The sequence below is a fragment of the Verticillium nonalfalfae genome, assembly GCF_003724135.2.
Source record: "Verticillium nonalfalfae strain VnAa140/NRRL 66861 chromosome Unknown scaffold_95, whole genome shotgun sequence".
In the NCBI taxonomy this organism is placed as follows: domain Eukaryota; kingdom Fungi; phylum Ascomycota; class Sordariomycetes; order Glomerellales; family Plectosphaerellaceae; genus Verticillium; species Verticillium nonalfalfae.
Window position 1 is genome coordinate 1 of NW_021167320.1, and position 19386 is coordinate 19386.

At 57.3% G+C, this 19386-nt stretch overlaps 3 protein-coding genes and 1 non-coding gene across 4 annotated transcripts; 2 read left to right on the forward strand and 2 right to left on the reverse strand.

Moving 5' to 3' along the window:
* Window positions 1-26: 26 nt before the first annotated feature.
* On the forward strand, window positions 27-1616 carry NDE1_3 (NADH:ubiquinone oxidoreductase; the record flags this gene model as incomplete). Its single annotated transcript, XM_028643541.1, has 1 exon — window positions 27-1616. One exon carries the CDS (start codon window positions 27-29, stop codon window positions 1614-1616), a length of 1590 nt encoding a protein of 529 aa, XP_028492868.1.
* A 4254-nt stretch (window positions 1617-5870) lies between these two features.
* On the forward strand, window positions 5871-12868 carry ACC1 (acetyl-coenzyme-A carboxylase; the record flags this gene model as incomplete). The annotated part of the gene is made up of 3 exons (XM_028643542.1): window positions 5871-6053; window positions 6151-6416; window positions 6478-12868. The coding sequence occupies 3 exons, from the start codon at window positions 5871-5873 to the stop codon at window positions 12866-12868; spliced, it is 6840 nt and encodes a 2279-aa protein (XP_028492869.1).
* A 493-nt stretch (window positions 12869-13361) lies between these two features.
* On the reverse strand, window positions 13362-13460 carry D7B24_009469. The gene has a single exon. It is a non-coding gene; the product is annotated as a tRNA-Leu (tRNA).
* Window positions 13461-13638: 178 nt separating this feature from the next.
* Window positions 13639-15417, reverse strand: D7B24_009470 (uncharacterized protein; the record flags this gene model as incomplete). The annotated part of the gene is made up of 2 exons (XM_028643543.1): window positions 13639-15292; window positions 15356-15417. 2 exons carry the CDS (start codon window positions 15415-15417, stop codon window positions 13639-13641), a joined length of 1716 nt encoding a protein of 571 aa, XP_028492870.1.
* Between the last annotated feature and the right edge of the window lie 3969 nt (window positions 15418-19386).

Genomic DNA, 19386 nt, shown 5'->3' on the forward strand with positions numbered 1-19386 from the left:
CCCTTCCCGCACAACGGAGTGCTGACATGCCAGTCCAGGCCAAGTGCAAGCAGTCCAAGGCTGAGGCCAACGCGGCGCAGAACCTTCTTGAGAAGGAGGTGACGACCCTCCGTGATGCCAACAGGGGTTTGACGATGAAGCTTCGCGATATCGAAGTGGCCAATGATGACTTCGAGAGGCAAGCCCGCAACACGACGTCTTCCCTGGAGGACCTTGAAAGCAAATACAACGTTGCTATCGAGCGTGGTGTTTTGATGGAGGAGGAGATCAAGCTGGCCGACCGCGAGCGCGAGACTCTTCGCATCGAGGCCCAGCGCCTGCGCGAAGAGCTTTCCGACCTCAAGATTGAGGCCGAGTTGCTCCAGGACAAGATCAAGAAGCAGGAGGACCGTCACCTGTCCCACATTTCCACCGACATGTCCCTCCTCGAATCGCCCACCTTTGACAAGACGATCGATGCCTCGCCCAACTCAACAGCCAGCTCCCCTCTCATCACGACGCCTCCCGACACGGCCCAGCTGCGGGCCTCAAAGGCGCTGCACTCTCACGACCCTCCTTCGCCTCCCATGTCCGACGTCTCGGCGCCTGCTCCTTCGGCCAGGAAACCCGCCACGAAGCCGGTCGCCAAGACACCCGCGCCGTCCACCCGCAAGTCCCGACTTCCTTCTGCCGATCACAGCATCACGCCAAAGCCAAGGTCCAACTTTGCTTCGTCCACGACGAGCAGGCCGGTCGGCCGCTCTGTCACTGCCACGTCAGCCACCCGCACGCCAGCCCCGCGAACCACGGCCCGGGCCGCCTCCCATCGCATCCCAGCGTCCAACTCCCTCACACACATCCGCTCCCTCACCGCGCAGATGCAGCGCCTCGAAGCCCGCGTCCAGTCAGCTCGCTCCAAGCTGCCTGCGCCCGTCAACACGCCTCCCAGGGCATCGCCCCGTTCATCCGTCAACGGCTCCAGCAATGTTCCTTCGACGGTTACGATCCGTTCTCGCAAGCGCACTATTGGCTCCTCCTCCGCGACAAGCTCCATTGTCGGCGACGAACCCACGCCCACGAACCCCCGCAACTCGACACACAGCACCTCAACCACTGGATCCAGGCACATGTCTCGACCTAGCGCGTCGGGCATCAGCCGTCTCTCGTTCGGCCCTCTTCCGAATCGCAACCCTCCCGGCACCGATTCGGATGCCTCCATCTCACGACCCAGTTCACGCGCCAGCCTGTCCTCCTACGCACGCCCGGCGAGTCGCACTGAGATGATCCCACCACCAAGGCCCATGAGCCGCTCCAGTCTTTCCGGCGCACGAACCCCTCTCGGCCGACCGAGGAGTTCGATCGGCATGCACGGCCACTCGGCGAGCATCTCCCGCATCGATATGGACGAGGCGGACGAAGATGCCGCAGCCGCGGGTGAGCTGCGCACGCCCAGCCGCAGAGGCACGTACTCGCGCTTTGACACGGACGGCGGTGCCAGCAACATCCCCATGCCTGGCAGGCGGCAGAGCGGCAGCGGACCGTCGACGCGGCGGACGAGCAGCGGCGTCGACCTCCGAGCCTCCGTGCGACGGTCGGCTGTCGGCGCACCAGAAAGCCTTGAGGAGGAGACTTATTAATTATCACGGGATAGAGACGGCGAGAGGTGCGGACCGAGACACTTAAGATACCCCAGCAGGATGAGAAGGAGGAGGAGGAGGAGGCGGAGGAGGAGGAAGAATCACCAGCGGTGCTTGAATACCCCCTCTTTTTCCACACACACATACATCACATACCCCTTATTCTACATACATCCACGCCGCCGCGCGTTAGGGCGGGCGGTACCAGTCGCTTATAATTCTTTCCTTTGTCGAACTACCTCCCCCTTTTTTTTCTTCTTCTTGATGATTACGGCGATGGGAGCATGAAGGGTAGGAGGAAGGTGCCAGCATGATTTATTACGAGCGGGACAGGGGGTGGGAGGGCATATACAGGCAATGGATCGGCAGGCGGCTTGTTCTTGTTTTCTGGTCGTTTGCTTGGGCAGATGCTGATGTTTAGCTGCTAGGCCCGCAGGGCAGAATGAAAGACTGAAGGTGTCGAGGATGCACGTGCGTGCCACAGTGTGATGATGAGGATGCGATGCTTGCTGTGACGATGTTGAGACTGGCGGTTGAGTCCTGCGATTGGCCTCACGGGTCTAGTTCACCGGGCAGAGTACGACAGAGCAGAATATTCAGCAATGGGGATAGACACTGCTGGATCGGCTTTCCAAGGCAAGCAGAGAGGTGCAGTCTGGAAGTGATGGAAGTCATTCGGGCGGTTGGGATCGTGACGTCGGCCCCATGATTACCAGGGAGGATGTACAAAATGAGAAATGAGGTAGACGTGGCAGCGTAGAACGCACCCTCCCCAAGAACTGGCACTCGGGACACAAGAACCATACTTCAACGAAGAACGAAGCAAGTCAAGAGATACGCTCACGTAAATCGAGCTCACGAACGAGATACATCCGGCATTGGGCTGACGACGGACCCCCCCCTGAGCTTCGGCACACAGCCAGGACACATCACAGACGGCGTCAAGGGCCGATGCGATGCGCCCGATTGATCGACGCAAGCCCGATGCCGAGAGACCCTTCTCCCCCCTTTTCCCAAAGCTGCCTCCCCCCCGGCCTGCGCCACTGAAATGGGGGGGCAAAACGCTCCAATTTGAGGTCCGAAATGGAAATGCAATGAATGGAGTAACTCCCATCCGCCCGCGGACGGCCGAGGGCAAGCGAAAGAAAGGACGAACGGAAGTCCGCGGGCGGGCTCAGCGAGTGGCGCCGCGGCCGGGACGGGTAGGGAAGGGAACCACGCAGCCGGCGACTTTTTTCTTTAGGGGGGGTTGGAATGGAGTGTGCCGTTATTTGTTCTGCCCATGTTGGTTATTGGGCTCTCCAATGCCTGGTGGGGACTACCTACCTAGTTGGAGGGGTTGTCTCAGGCCTGAGAAGAGAGGCGCGCGAGAGAGCTCTGCGCACATCAGCTGTGTAGGAAGGTACTGTGTAGGAAGGTAGTAGTAAACGCCCAGCCTTTTGGCTTAGCGGGCAGGGCTCGAAGCCGACAGGGGCAGAACAAATAGCCGTGCTCGGGGAATCACCCTGTGGCGGGGCGGACGCGCTGATGAATGAGACACACACACGCTCACTGAGAGAGCTGCTGCTTGTTTGTCTTCGAAGGACGAGAGAGAGAGAGAGAGAGAGAGAGAGGGGCACCGGGTGGACGCGGCGGACAAGATGTTGGGGATCTGCGGGTGGGGCTCAGGGGACCACCCCAAAAACCCAGGCACTACATCTACGTACCGCAACCAGGGGGCATGGGTACTTGACGGGTCGCGTTGCTCTTGTTGAGCCGAGAGGGTTTTCCCCCCTTCGCTCGAGAAAACGTGGGCGAGCTGCCTGCTACGTGGGCGAGCTGCCTGCTACGTGTGACGAGAAGCCATGCATGCGATTGCAGAAGTTCTTATCAGAATCCCTCTGGCCTGGGGCGAGGTTGAGGGGGGTGGTCCGCCGCTTTCATGTCAGTTGAGAGATGACACTGCATAGGGATCGATGTCGATGGGTTCGGGAGGATTTTTTTGGAGAAGAATGCCGACCAGCTGACGTCACACTAGACCCGTTTGGGCCTGGGCGCGATGTGGGCTTGAACGGGTTGTTGAGGGTGCTGCTACTACTACCATGCACACGAACTATTTGCTGCTGCCTTCGCTGATGCCCGTTTGGCGGACTGGCAGCACTGACAAGCTCATCCAGCCCTGGGAGAATTGACCCGGATCGGTTGCATTGGGAGCCCAGGCGCGAGAGGCGAGACAGGCGAGGCAGCCATGTTGCAAGGCGAGACATCTGAATGGTCATGGATCTGATGTATCCAATGCTCGTTCCTGGTCATTCCACGCCTGTTTGTGCCACGAGCTGAAGGGGGGCCAATTGGGGCCGTTCACCCCAGCTCTGACAAGTTGCCAGAGAAAATGGGCCATGGACCGAGGGGAACGTTTTCTCAACGGGAGCTCCGAAATCCTGGGGCACAACTACAACGACAAGGATGGGGGGAGAGGAGGAGGAAGGGGGGGAAGATTCGCCTGGCTTGGCCTGCACAATCGATAAGGACCCGATCAAGCTGCAACGCTAATGGGGGGGAAGCTTGCCCTGTTCGCCTCGATGCTGCAGCCGGGGGTCCAGGTTTGGCGCAGCCCGCTTCCGTCCGTCTTTTTGGACCCGATTACTACCCCCCCCCCTCAACCCCCAGTGAAGTCAGTGAAATGGAAATTGTCAGGCCCGGTTTCCTGAAGGACGGGAGGAGGCTATGCAACACGTTGCCGATGAACTGTAGAGAGATGAAGGGGGACGGCCGAACATTGAGTCCACCTGTCGTCTTGCATGCTGACACCTGTACGAATGGGCATCTACCTAAGTACCTAGTTACCTGCCTACCTAGGTAGTTACCTTGAGAGTGGTATAAGGCTTGCAGGCCCTCCTCCCAGCATCTTCACCCCGTCATTGGTTGGGTCCTGCCAGATCGAATGTATCTATTTGCCTACGTACCTCAGCAACGGCCACAGCACTGCTCGACAGACAAGACGTCCCCGAGGTATCCATGCAGAAGGCGGTAAGCACGGTACCACAGAACGGCATCTATACAACCCTATGATGGCAATTGCGTTGCGGTGTATTGGTCGACGAACATCAGCCGCTGCATGTCGTCAGACCGTGGGTCGTATGGCTCAGCTGCCGACTTGCCTTGCATAGTATATACCATCAACCTGTCTGTCTAGGTGCTCCCAGGGAAGGCTGACCGTACCTGCGTTACATCTACAATCTGCTGCCTCGTCCCCTTTCCTCTCACCATTGATCTAGACCAACTGCCTCTACATTTTTGCCTCGACTGAGCTTTGCAGTGGTGGGTCGTCTATCCTGCTACTTTGATTCGCACCTTGAAATCGTCCCAAGAGACCCCTCAACAGCGAGGCACAACGTCAGGTAAACACATCTTGGGCTCTAATTCACCACTGCCACCATGGAAAGTTTCGGCAGCCTGGCCCATCAACAAAACCCCCACGAGCTGTCTGACCTGCCCTCTCCCTCACTCGGCCTCCGTATGGCATTCCCAGGCAACCTGCCACCAGTGTCGTGAGGCGTGAGTTGGAACATGGCGCCCCAAGAACAATGCATGCCACGGGACTAGCCAAAGAACCCAAGGGAGATCAGCATCCAAGTGTTGTTGGTCTTGGGGGCGGTGGTCCGCCCCCCTTGTCCGGCTTGGGGAGCGGCCGGGACGAGACACACACACAGAGAGAGAGAGAGAGCAGGGTCCATTCGGGTCCCAGCAGCCCAGCATCCCAAGATCCCAGGAACCACACCCCCCCGGCCCCATGCCCAATTAGCGGCACCTGGACATTTCCCCAACAGAAGATGCGACCTGGCGGACGGGAAACTTTTTGCTAACACACACACCCCTTGCCCCCCCCCTAGTCCCGGACCGAGTCGTCGCTCTGCTCGAACATTCATCAACCCAACACCTCCTCCTCTCTCCCCTCGAAAACGACTCTGTCAGACTCTCCAAATTCACCTCCCAGAGACTTTCGAGCACGTCGAGCACAGAGTTCCCCCGCTACAACTCGTCTCGACCCTCAACCCACGAAAACCACACACAAACAACAACCGTCCACGCCTCGAAGTCCATCTCCCCACTACAGCTCCACGCAAGCTCCCTGTCCCCAAATTCATGACGGTCTCCATCTAGATACCCGCGTCTTCTCCCACGCCTATTCTTCCTCCTCTTCTTCTTCTCCTCGCCCCCTTCTTTCTCCCACACCTCGACATTTTTTTGTAATCACACACAGTCGCCGCAACCATGACTCAAGTCGAGGCAAACGGCACCGGCCGCGTCGTGCCCCAGTCCAACGGCAAGGCCTCGTACGCCGAGAAGCACAACATCGCCGACCACTTCATCGGTGGCAACAAGCTTGCCAATGCGCCCGCATCCAAGGTCAAGGATTTCGTGGCAGAGAACGACGGTCACACCGTCATCACAAATGTTTGTCTGCCCTCCCGCATCGCCTGGTGGAGTGTTCCCTGCCTTCCCTCTCCACGGAGGCGCCGGGTCTGACCTTTGCTGACGAGTTTCTCACCAGGTCCTGATCGCCAACAACGGTATTGCCGCCGTCAAGGAGATTCGCTCCGTGCGAAAATGGGCGTACGAGACATTTGGCGACGAGCGCGCCATCCAATTCACCGTCATGGCCACGCCCGAGGATCTGGCAGCCAACGCTGACTACATCCGCATGGCCGACCACTACGTCGAGGTTCCCGGCGGCACAAACAACCACAACTACGCCAACGTCGAATTGATTGTCGATGTTGCGGAGCGGATGGACGTCCATGCCGTGTGGGCTGGATGGTAAGCAAGAATCTGCCTGCATCGTGTCGCTCGAGCGACCGCCGGCTAACTGTGTCTGTAGGGGCCACGCCTCCGAGAACCCCAAGCTCCCCGAATCCCTCGCCGCCTCGCCAAAGAAGATTGTCTTCATTGGTCCTCCCGGGTCTGCCATGCGATCTCTCGGCGACAAGATTTCTTCCACAATCGTCGCGCAGCACGCGGCCGTGCCTTGCATTCCCTGGTCAGGAACTGGCGTCGACAGCGTCGAGGTCGACAGCAAAGGCATCGTCACTGTTGCTGATGACGTGTACGCGCAGGGCTGCGTCACCTCCTGGCAGGAGGGCCTCGAGAAGGCCAAGGCCATTGGCTTCCCCGTCATGGTCAAGGCCTCCGAGGGCGGCGGTGGCAAGGGCATCCGCAAGGTCGTTTCCGAGGACGGCTTCGAGGAGCTGTACAAGGCGGCGGCCAGCGAAATCCCCGGCTCTCCCATCTTCATCATGAAGCTCGCCGGCAACGCGCGGCATTTGGAGGTGCAGCTGCTGGCGGATCAGTACGGCAACAACATCTCGCTGTTCGGCAGAGATTGTTCCGTGCAGCGTCGTCACCAGAAGATTATCGAGGAGGCCCCTGTCACCATTGCCAAGGACGCGACGTTCAAGGCCATGGAGAACGCTGCTGTGCGTCTCGGCAGGCTCGTCGGTTACGTGTCTGCTGGTACCGTCGAGTACCTCTACTCACACTCGGACGACAAGTTCTACTTCCTGGAACTGAACCCGCGTCTTCAGGTTGAGCATCCCACCACCGAGATGGTCAGCGGTGTCAACCTGCCCGCCGCCCAGCTGCAGGTCGCCATGGGCATTCCCCTGCACAGGATCCGCGACATTCGTCTGCTGTACGGCGTCGACCCCAAGACGTCGACTGAAATCGACTTTGAGTTCAAGGACCCCGGAAGCGAGAAGACCCAGAGGAGGCCCCGTCCCAAGGGCCACACCACGGCCTGCCGTATCACCTCGGAGGACCCCGGTGAGGGCTTCAAGCCTTCCAACGGTGTGATGCACGACCTGAACTTCAGGAGTAGCTCCAATGTTTGGGGCTACTTCTCCGTCAGCTCTGCCTCCAGTATCCACAGCTTCTCCGATTCACAGTTCGGTCACATCTTCGCGTACGGCGAGAACCGCTCCGCGTCCAGGAAACACATGGTCATTGCCCTGAAGGAGCTCAGCATTCGTGGTGACTTCAGGACAACCGTCGAGTACCTTATCAAGCTGCTCGAGACGGAGGCCTTTGAGGACAACACCATCACCACCGGCTGGCTCGACGAGCTCATCACCAAGAAGTTGACTGCTGAGCGCCCCGACCCCATGCTGGCTGTTGTCTGTGGTGCTGTCACCAAGGCGCACATTGCCAGTGAAGACTGCATCTCGGAGTACCGCAAGAGTCTGGACAAGGGTCAAGTGCCCTCCAAGGACATCCTGAAGACGGTCTTCGCTGTGGACTTTATCTACGAGGGCTTCCGCTACAAGTTCACCGCCACGCGTGCCAGTGTCGACGCCTACCACGTTTTCATCAACGGGTCCAAGTGCGCCGTCGGTGTCCGCGTTCTCAGTGACGGTGGCCTCCTGATCCTGCTCAGCGGACGCAGCCACAGCGTCTACTGGAAGGAGGAAGTTGGCGCTACGCGACTGTCCGTTGACGGCAAGACGTGCCTGCTGGAGCAGGAGAACGACCCCACGCAGCTCCGCACGCCCAGCCCTGGTAAGCTTGTGAAGTACCTCGTCGAGAACGGTTCGCACGTCAAGGCCGGCCAAAGCTTCGCCGAGGTTGAGGTGATGAAGATGTACATGCCCCTCATCGCCTCCGAAGACGGTGTTGTTCAGCTCATCAAGCAGCCCGGAGCTACGCTTGAGGCTGGTGACATTCTCGGCATACTCGCCCTCGACGACCCCAGCAGGGTCAAGCAGGCCCAGCCTTTCCTCGGCCAGCTGCCCAGCTACGGTGACCCCGTCGCTGTCGGTAACAAGCCCGCCCAGCGGTTCTCGGTCCTCTACAATATTCTGAAGAACATCCTCCTCGGCTACGACAACTCGGTCATCATGGCAGCCACGCTGAAGGAACTCGTTGAGGTCCTTCGCAACCCTGAGCTGCCCTACAGCGAGTGGAACGCCCAGTTTGCCGCTCTGCACTCTCGCATGCCGCAGAAGCTGGATGCGCAGTTCGGTCAGATTGTCGAGCGCGCCAAGTCGCGCCACGTCGAGTTCCCGGCCAAGGCGCTGGTCAAGGCTTTCCAGAAGTTCCTCGACGAGAACGTCGCTGCCGGCGACGTCGATCTGCTCAAGTCCACTCTGGCGCCGCTCAGCGAGGTGCTCAGCGCCTACAGCGAGGGTCAGAAGGCGCATGAGCTGAATGTCGTCAAGAGCCTGCTCGAGCAGTACGCCGAGACTGAGCAGCTCTTCACTGGACAGGGTTCTCAGGAGGACAGCACCATTCTCAAGCTCCGCGACCAGAACAAGGATGACATCTCCAAGGTTGTCCAGACCGTCCTGTCTCACAGCCGTGTCAGCGCCAAGAGCTCGCTCATTCTCGCCATCCTTGAGGAGTACCGCCCCAACAAGCCCAACGTCGGCAACATTGGCAAGCATCTCCGCGATGCCCTGCGTACCCTGACTGAGCTCCAGTCCTCGCGTGCCACCTCCAAGGTGTCCCTCAAGGCTCGCGAGATTATGATCCAGTGCTCTCTTCCTTCTCTGGAGGAGCGCACCTCGCAGATGGAGCACATTCTCAAGTCTTCTGTTGTCGAGTCTCGCTATGGCGAGGCTGCTTGGGAGCACCGTGAGCCCAACCTCGACGTCATCAAGGAGGTCGTTGATTCCAAGTACACCGTCTTTGACGTTCTCACCCTCTTCTTCTCGCACGAAGACCCCTTCGTGTCGATTGCCGCCCTCGAGGTCTACGTCCGCCGCGCCTACAGGGCCTACATCATCAAGAAGATCGAGTACCATGAGGATGAGACGGAGGCGCCTCTCTTTGTGTCCTGGGACTTCACGATCAGGAAGATGGGCCAGAGCGAGTACGGCCTTCCCCTGCAGTCCGCTGCCCCCTCCACCCCTGCCACCCCCAGCGGTCAGTTTGACTTCAAGCGCATCTCTTCCATCAGCGACCTTTCGTACTTCAACTCCAAGATGGACGAGGAGCCCAACCGCAAGGGTGTCATTGTGCCCTGCAAGTACCTCGAGGACGCCGAGGACCTCATCGCTCGCGCTCTCGAGGCGCTCGGCGAGAAGAGGAAGGCCACCCCCGCGCCCAGCCTGCTGCCTGACCTGACCGGCAAGCGCAAGATTGTGGGCGCCAGCAAGCCCCACGAGCAGGAGCTCTCTGCCGTTATCAACGTCGCTGTTCGTGATGCCGAGAGCAAGAATGACCAGGAGATCCTTGCCCGCATCAAGCCCATCATCGCTCAGCTCAAGGGTGACCTCCTTGCCCGCCGTGTCCGCCGCATCAGTTTCATCTGCGGCCGCAACGACGGCTCGTACCCCGGTTACTACACCTTCCGGGGTCCCGGCTACGAGGAGGACGACAGCATTCGTCACAGCGAGCCTGCTCTTGCTTTCCAGCTGGAGCTGGGACGTCTTGCCAAGTTCAACATCAAGCCCGTCTTCACGGAGAACAAGAACATCCACGTGTACGAGGGCATTGGCAAGGCCGTCGAGACCGATAAGCGTTACTTCACTCGCGCTGTCATTCGTCCGGGCCGTCTCCGTGATGAGATTCCCACCACCGAATACCTCATCTCCGAGGCTGACCGTGTCGTCAACGACATCTTTGACGCTCTCGAGATCATCGGCAACAACAACTCTGATCTGAACCACATCTTCATCAACTTCACGCCCGTCTTCCAGCTCGAGCCTTCGGAGGTTGAGAGCAGCCTCCAGGGCTTCCTCGACCGCTTCGGTCCTCGCGCGTGGCGTCTTCGTGTCTCCCAGGTTGAGATTCGCATCATCTGTACCGATCCTCAGAGCGGTGTGCCCTACCCTCTTCGCGTCATCATCAACAACACCTCCGGATATGTTGTCGATGTCGATATCTACTCGGAGCGCAAGTCCGACAAGGGCGAGTGGGTATTCCACAGCATTGGCGGCACCCACGAGAAGGGCCCCATGCACCTGCTCGCTGTCACCACACCATACGCGACCAAGAACTGGCTGCAGCCCAAGCGTTACAAGGCCCACCTCATGGGAACTCAGTACGTCTACGATTTCCCCGAGCTCTTCCGCCAGGCCATCCAGAACAGCTGGGTCACGGGCGTCAAGAAGAACGGCGCTCTTGCTTCGCAGCAGCCTAAGGCCGGTGATTGCGTCTCATTCACCGAGCTCGTTCTCGACGACAAGAACAACCTGGACGAGGTCAGCCGTGAGCCCGGCACCAATGCGTGCGGCATGGTCGGCTGGATCTTCAACGCCAAGACCCCCGAGTATCCCAAGGGTCGCAAGTTCATCGTCGTCGCCAACGACATTACGTACCGCATCGGTTCCTTCGGCCCCAAGGAAGACAACTTCTTCAACAAGTGCACGGAGCTGGCGCGCAAGCTTGGCATTCCCCGCATCTACCTGTCTGCCAACTCGGGTGCCCGTCTCGGCGTTGCCGACGAGCTGATCCCCCACTTCAAGGTTGCGTGGAACGACCCTGCTAAGCAGGACGGCGGCTTCAAGTACCTGTACCTCGACGACGAGAGCAAGAAGGAGTTCGAGCAGGCTGTCATCACCGAGGAGGTTACGGAGGAGGGCGAGAAGCGCCACAAGATCGTCACCATCATCGGTACGGCCGACGGTCTCGGTGTCGAGTCGCTGCGTGGCTCTGGTCTCATCGCCGGTGCCACCAGCCGTGCTTACAACGACATTTTCACCGTGACCCTGGTGACGTGCCGTTCCGTCGGTATCGGTGCCTACCTCGTCCGTCTCGGTCAGCGTGCCGTCCAGATTGAGGGCCAGCCCATCATCCTGACCGGTGCCCCTGCCCTGAACAACGTCCTGGGTCGTGAGATCTACACATCCAACCTCCAGCTTGGTGGCACCCAGATCATGTACCGCAACGGTGTCTCGCACATGACTGCCAACGACGATTTCGCCGGTGTTTCCAAGATTGTTGAGTGGATGTCGTTTGTGCCCAAGGAGCGCGGCAGCCCCATCCCCATCAGCCCCAGCATTGACACCTGGGACCGTGACGTTGTCTACACGCCCCAGCAGAAGGGTGCGTTCGACGTTCGCTGGATGATTGGCGGCCGACAGACAGACGACGGCGACTTCGAGGCCGGCCTGTTTGACAAGGACTCGTTCATCGAGACCCTCGGCGGCTGGGCGCGTACCGTCGTTGTCGGTCGCGCTCGTCTCGGTGGCATCCCCATGGGTGTCATTGCCGTCGAGTCTCGTTCGATCGAGAACATCACGCCGGCCGACCCTGCCAACCCCGACTCGATCGAGCAGGTCACCAACGAAGCTGGCGGTGTCTGGTACCCCAACTCGGCGTTCAAGACTGCTCAGGCCATTAACGACTTCAACAACGGCGAGCAGCTGCCGCTGATGATCCTCGCCAACTGGCGTGGTTTCTCTGGTGGTCAGCGCGACATGTACAACGAGGTCCTCAAGTATGGTTCGTTCATCGTCGACGCTCTCGTCAAGTATGAGCAGCCCATCTTCGTGTACATCCCGCCCTTCGGCGAGCTGCGTGGTGGTTCTTGGGTCGTTGTCGACCCGACCATCAACCCTACTGTCATGGAGATGTACGCCGACGTCGAGGCCCGCGGTGGTGTCCTCGAGCCCGAGGGTATCATCGGCATCAAGTACAAGAAGGACAAGCAGCTGCAGACTATGGAGCGTCTTGACCCCGAGTACGCCGCCCTCAAGAAGCAGAGCGAGGCCTCGGGCCTGTCCAAGGAGCAAGTCGACGCGATCAAGCAGAAGATGTCCATTCGCGAGAGGCAGCTTCTGCCTGTGTACTCGCAGATTGCGGTGCAATTTGCTGACCTGCACGACCGCGCGGGCCGCATGAAAGCCAAGGGTGTCATTCGTGACGCTCTCGAGTGGCCCAACGCGCGTCGCTTCTTCTACTGGCGTCTGCGCAGGAGATTGAACGAGGAGTACATGCTGAAGCGCATGGCCACCAACGTGCTGTCTAGCCCCTTCAGCGGCGAGCAGCGCGGCGGCGCCGAGGAGACGCGCCAGCGCAACCTGTCGCTCCTCGAGTCGTGGTCCGGTGTCATCAACTTTGGCACGGCGGACCGCGAGGCGTCCGAGTGGTACGAAGCCAACCGCAAGACCATTACGGATCGCATCGAGTCGCTCAAGACAGAGAGCTTCGCGAACGAGCTGACGGCTCTGTTGCGCGCCAACAAGTCGATCGGCATGAAGGGTGTCAGGGATGCTCTGCGCGTGATGCCCCCCGAGGAGAGGGACAGCATCCTGAAGTACCTGCGCGAGTAAGCAGGTGTTGAGTGTGTGTGTGTGTACGAGTGAGAGATGGGGGGTTGGTGACTATTCATGATGCATTTTCTTATCGTTGCTAGACTGGGATCAGGGTTGGGATGCAGCAGGTGTTTGTTTGTATGGCTATTTATAAATTTCATCTTTGTTCTGACACTATTGCTGCACCTTGTGATATTGCGTGAAAGCTGCCAATTCGAGCTCGCTAGTAGTCAGACTGGGGCAATTAATTGTATCAAGAGACCATTTGGCCTCATGATCAGAGACTTGGCTGATGACGAGGCATACCGTCTGCTGTTTGAGTGTCCACCAGTGTTGCCGCCGTTGCGATCCTGTCCGTCACACCAATCAGGGCACTAGAGTTACACAGAAGCCACCGACTAAACTCCATCATTACAAACGACCATTGTCGAGGATGGCATCCCCCAGCGTACGGAGTCAGTCGATCCAAAAAGTCAAGTTAGTCGAATGACACTGAGAGCAAAACAAAAGATGATGAGGACGAGACTCGAACTCGCGCGGGTTGCCCCACCAGGAAATCTAGTTAAGGTAGACCTTAACCTGGCGCCATAACCAACTCGGCCACCTCACCGATTGATGATAACTACTTGTTCATTTCAGTTCATGATTGAAGGACAGTCCCATCTCTAGATGTTGTGGGAGCAATATCTATTTGATGGACGAGTCACATCCCTATATCAGCGTGAATGCTTTCTATTCTCCCATTGCTTCGCTGTGACTCCCCTAGTACTAATTCATGCCGTCGCCTCTCACACCAGCGTCACGTCCGTCCACCGCTGCGTAGCCATGGCGTACTCCCACATCGCCTCCCTCCGTTCCGACGGCCATGCCCATCTGCAACCCAGCAATATGCTCTCCAGCGGCTCCCCTGGCAGCAAGATCTCCACACTGCACAATCTATGGCCCCCGGGCGGAGTCGGCAGCGCCAGCTCCTCCGGCGTCGGAGGGCTGCACAGGGGAAAGTCCTCCTCTGCGGCCCCTACGCCGAACTCCTCCACCTGCTGCTGCTCTTCGAGCTCCATCACCTTCCTCGCGATGCGCGCCGCCACCTGAGAATCCCACAGCCCCTCGCGGTGTGCCGTCGACTCGAGGAGCCGAATGGCCTGCACCCTGACGCGCCGGACGCGGCACTTCATGGCCGTGAAGTACAGCGGCGGGATCCAGCCCATGTCGACGATGGCGCGGGACATATCCATGGCCGGTGCCGTGAAGGGGGACAGCGCCGGGTCGCGTCTGCGCAGGCTCGTGAGTTGGTGCAGCAGCAGGGCAAAGTCGGCCGTGCAGCTGTCAAAGGCCGACTCGTCGCCGCGCGAGAGGCAGGTGTTCGCCATGATGGTTGCCATGGCGTGGATGGCGAAGGGGAGGCGGCGGTCCCGCTGTTCTTCTGCAAAGGTGGCCTCTTGCAGGCCTTCATAGAAAGCGCTGAATTGCGGGAGCCATTGATGGAGGCCGGCTTGGATGCGGGCTTGGGCGTCGAGCATGCGGGCTGGGGGGAAAGGAGTGCCGCTGCTGCCCCGAGATGGGACGTACAAACGGGCTTGCTGGGTCAGGGCCATGGCCTCGCTCAGGAGGGGGCTCAGATGCTGCCAGGCTTCGTGGACCGATTGGAAGGCAGAGCTGGGCAGGTCTAGTCTAGTGGACAGGATGTTTCGATACGGATACGTATGGGTGTAGCGCAGTATTCCGCTTTGGAGCTGGATCCTCAGAATGGCTTCGACGATCCAGTCGTCGATGGAGTCCATACAAGCCCTGACACAGATGCCGCCTGCAACAGTGGGGAAGAGCGATCTCGACTCTTCCAGGATCTTGAATCCATTGTCGAGATGAAGTCTCGTTGCCTCGAAATGGCCCCGGAACAGTTCAAAGCTGACGAACAGGAAACAGGCGATGAGCGCCACTCGCGTGGATGCCTTTCCCTTGCGGGCAAAGTGAGGGCTCAGATGGCGCATCGCCTCGACATAGTGCTGGAGCGTGAACTTCTCCTCGGCACTCCAGCCAGCCTTCGTTTTCTCAATCTGGTGGCTCTGCGCCGTGCTCCCGCCGTTCATGTGATACGATCCCAGTGCGAGTACAGCATTTAAGACGGCCGGCTCCTGAACGCTCGATTGGAAGATGAGTGTATTCCAAAACCCCGCGGCGTAGCTTGTTGGCACCCTGATCGAGGTGCGGTACTTGAACCATTCGAAACACTCCTGCTCCTGGGGATGCAGTACGAGGACAGGCGGTGCCGCACGCGGTCGGGAGACGACATGAGTATAGAGCGCTCCCGTCGGTTCCACGACGTAGCGTTCATGGTAGGCTCTGCCGCCACCGCCCCAAATACCGTAGCCGTCGCAGACGCGGCCGGTTGTTACACAGCGCTTACAAGCCGGGCGGGCCTCGTCGCACTTCACCTTCCGGGTCCTGGGAGCATATCGAACTTTCAGTCAGTTAAGCCGATCAGTTGAACGGTGGAAACGTTCTCACTTGCAGGTGCGGCACCCAGATTTGACCTTCGCTTTACGCGTATTCTTGACCACTGGCAACATGGTTGGTCACCGACGGTCGTCAGTCAATGAGCGTAAATATTTCGGCAGCGAATGTTTGTATGTGCAATTGCCTCTTCATTCATTGGTTTCGGTTCCTGTCGATCGTTCGTTGTTCTTTGCGATGCTTCATCCCTCAGACTTTGGCCCGTTTTTCTGGCTTTCTCAACCAGTCGTCGTTAAGGACGCTATTGACTATGATTTGGTGGTAAAGAAACGGGATGGCGACCACCGCACACAATTCTTACTTAGGCGAACAAAAGAATGATCGGGGTCGTTTCAAGGAAGGTAAGAAGCTCTTGATCCTTCTGACGTGTGCCAATCACACAGCCCAGAAGCGCGGGCAGCTGATTAGTCCATCCTTGTGCGTCATGTTTAGGTGACTATGAGCTGCGCAATAACTATCAGTATCAAAGCCAATCAGCATCGAGAAAGTCAGCGCAAGCCGCCTGAAGTTGACGAATCGAGTCGAGTACATCACCAATTTCTTGCTTTCACAGACAAGAAAGCAGTGACTACGCCTTTTCATCAGTCCAGGGCCTCCAGAATTGCCGTTGCTGGACTGACGATATGACCGGCCCGGATGGTGAATATCAAAACACCCCTAAAAGATATTGTACCTCACGATGCTGTGTCACATCAAGCATCGAACTCGTTGCTCTGGCTAGACTAGTCGACTTCTGTCCTACGATTACACCCCCTCAGTTCTTGAGTTCTTGTTAGACGATGGTTGTATCACCCTGTCTGCGTTGGTACACGCCAGCACGAACGCTACATCGAATCTACCTATCCATCGCGTCAAGCTTAGCACCAATGGGTTTCAGGGTCAACTCGGGATTTGGGTTTGATAAGAATCTCCTTTGTTTGCCGTCAATGCTTAGCCATGCAGACCTTCAGTCTAACATAGTCGCGCATGAAACGAGAGTGGTATCTTTGGGAAAGCCACGGGTCACAGACCATCTTGTGAATGAGAACGGCTGGTCGCGGCAATGGTCGATGGAGCGCCAGCTTAAAATGATGCTTAATTTCTCCTTAAAATGCCTATCTTCCTCACGGAAAGCAGAGCTTGAACCTCTAGTCCCTCTGTGTGTTGTGAGATGCGTCGCACCAAAGGCCTAAAAGCCATGGGATTACGAGGATACCTGTAGTAGGGCAGGCCTTTCAAATAACTTACGAGAGGAACGAGATAGGTCAGGCTCTCTAGGAACATCATCATCTTCAACCCTACCAGTTTTCATTTGCACACCACGCAGGTAAGCCGCCCATGGGAACTGCCCGGGCGTGGCTGATGCAGCACATGGCTGCGCAGGGAGCGCATTCATTCAAAGCTAGTGAAAGAAAATGCAACAAAATGCCAACGAAACCGAGACCAAATATCAAGCTACACGTTCAAGATAATTGGGGATACTGTGTGTAAGTACTGGCTTTCTTGTCTACTCCCGTTTACCATTGAGTGCTCCTTACTTTCTCCTTGGACCTACACAATCCACGCGACTCAGTGCTGCCCGGTAAGGTTCCATCGTCTTTCGACTGTGTTGCTCAGTCAATTCGGTTGCTGCGGTTGGTCTCAGGACATCTAATGAAGTAAGGATATCCGCAAATGTGATGCTCACGTGAATGATTAGAATAGGCCTGCTTGCACGTCGTGAAGCGCGACAAGATGTGAACAGTATGTTAGAAGCTCCTAGTGTTTTCAAGGTATGAAGTTGCAAACTAGAAGTAGATTTTTCTGATCCTCGTATTTTAAAAGAAAACTCGTACTCCATAATGCTCCTTGAAGGTGGATTTTGTTGGAGGAGTATCGAAAAAGTTACTTTCAACTTAAGAAAGGCCAGCGACTCTATGGAACAGCGTCCACCATGTGGCAGGCTCTCGTCAAAAGTTCTGTTTGTCTGCCGCGCTACATTCACTGTTTGTGATTTACAGAGTGAATGTGGTCTTCCATCATTTTCACAGGTCTGGTAGTTTTTCGCGGGATTTGAAGCAGTATTGGGCCCTTACCCTTATTTCAAATCTTTGGTGTTTTAGACCATACAACTTGACCGAGGCCGTGGGTAAGGTGAATGACAAAGTGGCAAAATTCTTATAAGCATTTGAGTAAAGAATGTTCTATATCAGTTGAAGCAGGAATATGACGGGATACTTGATATATATCAAATGCCCGTCATCCAAGATTCAAGCAAAGGCCATGCTTGTGCAGTCACCGTCCGCTGCAGGTTTGGCACTCTCGGTTTGTTATCGCTGCCATATCAACATAGGGTCAGGAATGGCACAGGTTGGCTCGTTGTAGCTGTTTGGACTGTCATATTGCATACCTCCCGGAGTGTCCATGTAAGACAAGTAAATACAGCTGGAGCGCTGAATGGGCAATGTAGCCTCTCAGTCTTGAGGTCCAGTCTTGTATGGCACTTGGGCCGCGCTCGCTTGGTCGTATTTGATCGGACAATAGAAGCAGCAACACTGTTATTCTGGATGAACGCCGTGTCCAGTCAGCACAGCCTTGATAAGGTTCAGTTTATTATGAAGATGAACATTGGCTACTTGTGACGCAGTCCTGACTTTCTTGATCTGTAAACTAAGTATAGAAATTGAACGAACGTAAAACGGTTCAAGCACGCGGATGAGGCCATCTGGTACAGAATTAGGCACCTCTTTCACGATGGTCTCACCTATGCTCAGGTACGGCTGGCAGCGACATAACGGCCCTCGTCTTTCCTCGCCACACCTGGTATCAGTAGACACGAAGTGATTCTGGATCTCTCGATGACCACAGACTGATCCGTGGTTTCCTCAGCGTTGCGAAATCACCTTGTCAACATCTCAAAGCAACCCGTTGCACGTGACATTGCAACCTGCCAGCGTATAGACCCCCCAGGCCGTCCCTTTCCAGCCCGAGAGAACGTCACAACACGCTGAGGAAGCAGGAAAGGCTACACTATCTGCTGAAACAATGATGTAATCGAGAAAGCGCCCATTTCCCCGCCTCGATCGCGATAACAAGATCTCATCCCCAGAATCGTCCAAGCTCGAACGCCCGCTCAGACTCTTCTCAGGCACCCTACGGATCCCTCCATACCAGACTCGGTAAGCCTGGGGGGAATCGTCTTGAGACACGCAATGCTACAGAGTCGACTTCCTTATCGTCCAGGCCTCTCCAGCATAGGTCAGACAAGACATGGTGATCACGAAACGTAACATCACATCTACCAAGGCTCGATAGCACTTGTCCTGGGCAGGAACGAGATGAACCCCGGATGATCTCTTTCGTCATGCCCGTTCCCAGGGAGGCCACCATTGCATCAGGCCATGAACTCGCAGGTAGTAAATCAGCGAGTATAACACCTACATCACTGTGCTATGCCCCTGGCGTGTGTCTAGAGGCCACCCCCCCTCTCACCGACAGGCAAGGCTCCCATGGAGGACCCCTACTTTCTGCGCAGGTCGCACGGTCAAAGGAGGCGCTTTGATGAACGACGGGATCGACATATCACGCCGAAGGCCTAGCCACCGTGGCCAAGCAGTCAGGATCAGCAGCATGTCGAAGAGATGGAGGGGGGGGGGAGGAGTCCTGCGTGTCTGTCTGCACGTCGCTCATTGTGCTATTCATTCGGCAAACCTCATTTCTGCATCTGCACGAAACCTGCCCGACCCTCCATCAGCGTCGCCGGCATAAAAGACAGCGACTGACAGCCTCACCGGTGTGTCGGCGACGTAGTGAGCAGCGAGCGGCGGCGCGACAAGACGGTTCGAGACGAAGAAGTCAAACGCCATAGTCGTCAGCCAGCATGCGATCTCGGCCGATACTACTGCAGATTGAGGTTCAGCGCGCTCCCCCTTCCAATCCTTCCCCCGGTCTGCCCCCCAAGGCACTAGCCCCCCACCCCCATGGAGGGTGGAGGGAGAAGACTTGGAGGATTGGGAAAATCTCTTCAAGAATATCGCCGTCCAGACCATCGTGCACCACTCACCGGT